The following is a 3,417-nucleotide window of genomic DNA, read 5'->3' as shown; positions in this document are numbered from 1 at the left end:
TTTTTTGAGACAGGGTTTTTCTGTGGCTTTGGAGCCTGTCCTGGAACTAGCTCTGTAGACCAGGCTGGTCTCGAACTCACAGAGATCTTTTCTCATCAATTTAAGGACTGACTGAAAGTCTTTTCTTTGTTTTAGGAAGTCCACCTTCTTCAATGTACTAACCAATAGTCAAGCTTCCGCAGAGAACTTCCCCTTCTGCACTATCGATCCTAATGAGAGCAGGGTGCCTGTGCCAGATGAGAGGTTTGACTTCCTCTGCCAGTATCACAAGCCAGCAAGGTAAGGAAGAAGCTATACCATTATTCATCTGCTCATAGACAGGACAAACGTGTTTGATATATTCAGAATCAAGTTTCTTCCAGAATTAATGTAGCATTACTTTGGATGATTATAAAAACAATGTAGAGTACTACAAAAAGGAAGAAGGATTTTCTATGTTGATACAGTAATTTTTTTTTCTGAGATTGTGAAGTAGAAGGAGAAATCACCTTATGTTGCATGATTTCATCATGAGTACAGTTCTATCTGTATTCTAGTTCTGCAGTCATGTTTTCATATAAGTTGTATTTTTGACCTTATAAACTTCAGCCTTTCTTTCAGTCTCTACTTCCTAAGAGCCTTTAATTGATGGCTTTTAGTAAAATTTCAACAGACTTGAAATTCAAAAGATTTATTGTGTCTTTAACTGTTTGACACTTTCAGCAGCATCACATGCATACAGTGGCAGCTGGACCTCAACAAGCATTGCCTGTTGGCAGAGACACAGCCTCACAAGAGCCAGGGCCCAAACAGGAGGGGCTACAGATGAGACAGCAGCCTGCTGGAGCCTGTGGAGCCTCACAGGAGCATCACAGCAGTGCTGGAGAAGACAAGAGAAAGCCCATGTGTGCTCTGCAGTGCTAGGCAGGATTAGAGAGAGCTGGTGGCCTACAGTTTATGTTAAGAAATAAATACATGAAGTTATTAATACTCTAGAAAAACCCATATCCTGTGCTTGCATGTCCGCATTGAGAACAGAGTAAGAAGGCCATGCCTCTTCGTCTAGAGCCACCTGCTTTATGGCAGGTGAGGTCACCACCACTCCTCACTGTGTCTGCCTGCTGTCTCAATGTCCTGCAATGCATTACCTTATTTTCTCCTTAGTAAGGTTTAGTTTTGTCTAATTAAAGGTAAAATACATACTTAAAGATACTTTCTAGATTAAATACAAATTGAAACTATCTTTTCTATTATCTATTTTTAGTACTGTGTGTATATACAGTATATTTACTATTTATTACTGAGAATTTAGTTTTCTTTACACTAACTTTTCATTCAGTATTACATTCATTCATAAAAAAATTTATTCACTATTTTGAAGTGCTGATAAATATCAGGTTTCTGTTTCTAACCCTGGATTCTGCAGAATCCCAAGCATGCTTGATTTTGGTACTTGGTATGCACATGTGCCAACAGAACTTTTAGTAATATTGCTCATTAGAGTTTTAGTTTCAGAGATAGCAATAGTTTCCTTCCTCATTTTCCTAGCTAAGAAAGTCCTAATGTGGGCTGTGGAGGTGGCTTTGTGGGTAAGATGCTTGCTATACAATCATGAACACACAAGTTAATTCTCCAGAACCTACATTAAAACACACACCACACACACACCAAAACAACAAACCTGGGCATGATAGGGATACATTTATCATCTCAGCAGTGTGGTGGCAGACAGATGGATTTCTGGGTCTTGTTAGTAGCTAGCCAGGCTAGTTGGTAAGTTCCAGATATGTGAGAAACTTTGTCTCAAAAAACAAAGTGGATGATAGCCAAAAACCACTGCCTGAGGTTGACCTCTGGTTCCATGGAATACATGCATGTGTGGACACTCGCAAGCACAATGCCTGCTTACATTCACATGCGTACGAACCAGGGACAGCAGAGATGGCTCCGTCAGGACTGGATTTGGATCTCTGGCACTCATGCAGTGCAGTGCCCTGAAGTGGAGACGGGGGATCTCTGGGGAAGCTGGCCAGCCAGAGTGTCTGTGTCTGTGAGTTCTGGGAGTTTTGTGTTTTGTGGTTTTTGAGAGACTTGTCTCAATGAGTAAAGTAGATGATGATTGAGGAAGACTTAGTGTTGACTTTGGACCTGTTGATGTTCTTGAAGACACCTGTGAATGCTTCTGTGTGCACACACATACACCTCCACTCACCTGAACACGCATGCACACATGCACACATAATAGAGGGCCATCGAGATGGCTCAGCAGGTGAAGGAGGCTGCCATCAAGACTGATGACCAAAATTTGACCTCTAGGACCCACATGGCCAAAGGAAAGGACTGACTCTTGCAATTTGTCCTTTGACCTCCACAAGTGAGCTCTGGCATATGTACACATGCACACACACACACATGCACACACTAGCAATGTAATAAAGACTAAAAGAAAGAAAAAGTCACAACGGAAAGAAAGTTTGTTTATTTTGGGGGCTATTAGTTTTTCCATTATTATGTACTTTCCAAACTTTGTTCCAAAAACCACGTAGTTAATTTATATGAAATGTTTGGAAAATTCAGTTGGCTGATAAGTAGGTTCTTTATAATTATCTTTTGTATTTCAGCAAGATTCCTGCTTTCCTAAATGTAGTGGATATTGCTGGCCTTGTGAAAGGAGCTCACAATGGGCAGGGCTTGGGGAATGCCTTTCTATCTCATATTAGTGCCTGTGATGGGATCTTCCATCTAACACGTAAGTACAGTTGTTTGCTTATTAGTTAAGACTAATGAGTGTTTCCATATCACCCAAGTAGAGATAAATGACTTATAGGTGAGAGGGTTTGCTTTGTAAGATGAATCATGAATAATTTATTGATTTCTAACCTTACTACTCCTGTCATTTCCCCATGAGATCACTGTGTAGTCGGTGTATTCCTACTATGGCTATTAAGTCCTGTTGAATGTTATTCCTTGTTTTGGATTAGAGCCCTGAGGTGTGTTTCTGTGTGAATTGACTTGGTGATTATAAAGGCATTTTTATTTCATTTTGGTTATTTTTAATTGTGCTGGATTGATCCCAGAACTGTGTGTATGCTTGATAAGAGCTCTATACAAGGCCTTCTTTTTGTGTTGGACTTTTCTGCGCTTTTGTTTTTCCTCATGCTGAGAAGGCAAAATTTGTAGAGAAGGAGATTCTTCTTCCAAGGAGGGAAAGGCTCCCAGGGTATTTGTTAGAGATACAAAGAGTGAGGAGAAAATCTAGATCATTTCAACTGATGCTTATGGAAAGCCAGAGTACAAAGAACAGTAAGAACCTTGGGCCCTTTTTGACTATAAGAACAGTAATGCCGGGCGGTGGTGGCCGCCTTTAATCCCAGCACTCGGGAGGCAGAGGCAGGCGGATCTCTGTGAGTTCGAGACCAGCCTGGTCTACAGAGCTAG

General features: G+C 40.9%; 1 protein-coding gene across 1 annotated transcript in view; it reads left to right on the top strand.

Moving 5' to 3' along the window:
• Ola1 (Obg like ATPase 1) overlaps positions 1–3,417 on the top strand; it is a 133,880-nt gene that overhangs the window by 18,851 nt on the left and 111,612 nt on the right. The window contains exons 3-4 of the mRNA XM_005346574.2: positions 136–279; positions 2,601–2,728. Coding sequence (XP_005346631.1) covers positions 136–279; positions 2,601–2,728 — 272 coding nt within the window. The remainder of the gene's footprint in view (positions 1–135; positions 280–2,600; positions 2,729–3,417) is intronic.

The sequence above is a fragment of the Microtus ochrogaster genome, chromosome 4 (assembly GCF_000317375.1).
Source record: "Microtus ochrogaster isolate Prairie Vole_2 chromosome 4, MicOch1.0, whole genome shotgun sequence".
NCBI lineage: Eukaryota > Metazoa > Chordata > Mammalia > Rodentia > Cricetidae > Microtus > Microtus ochrogaster.
Note: the sequence above shows the minus strand (reverse complement) of the source record. Positions and strands in the feature narration are given on the sequence as shown.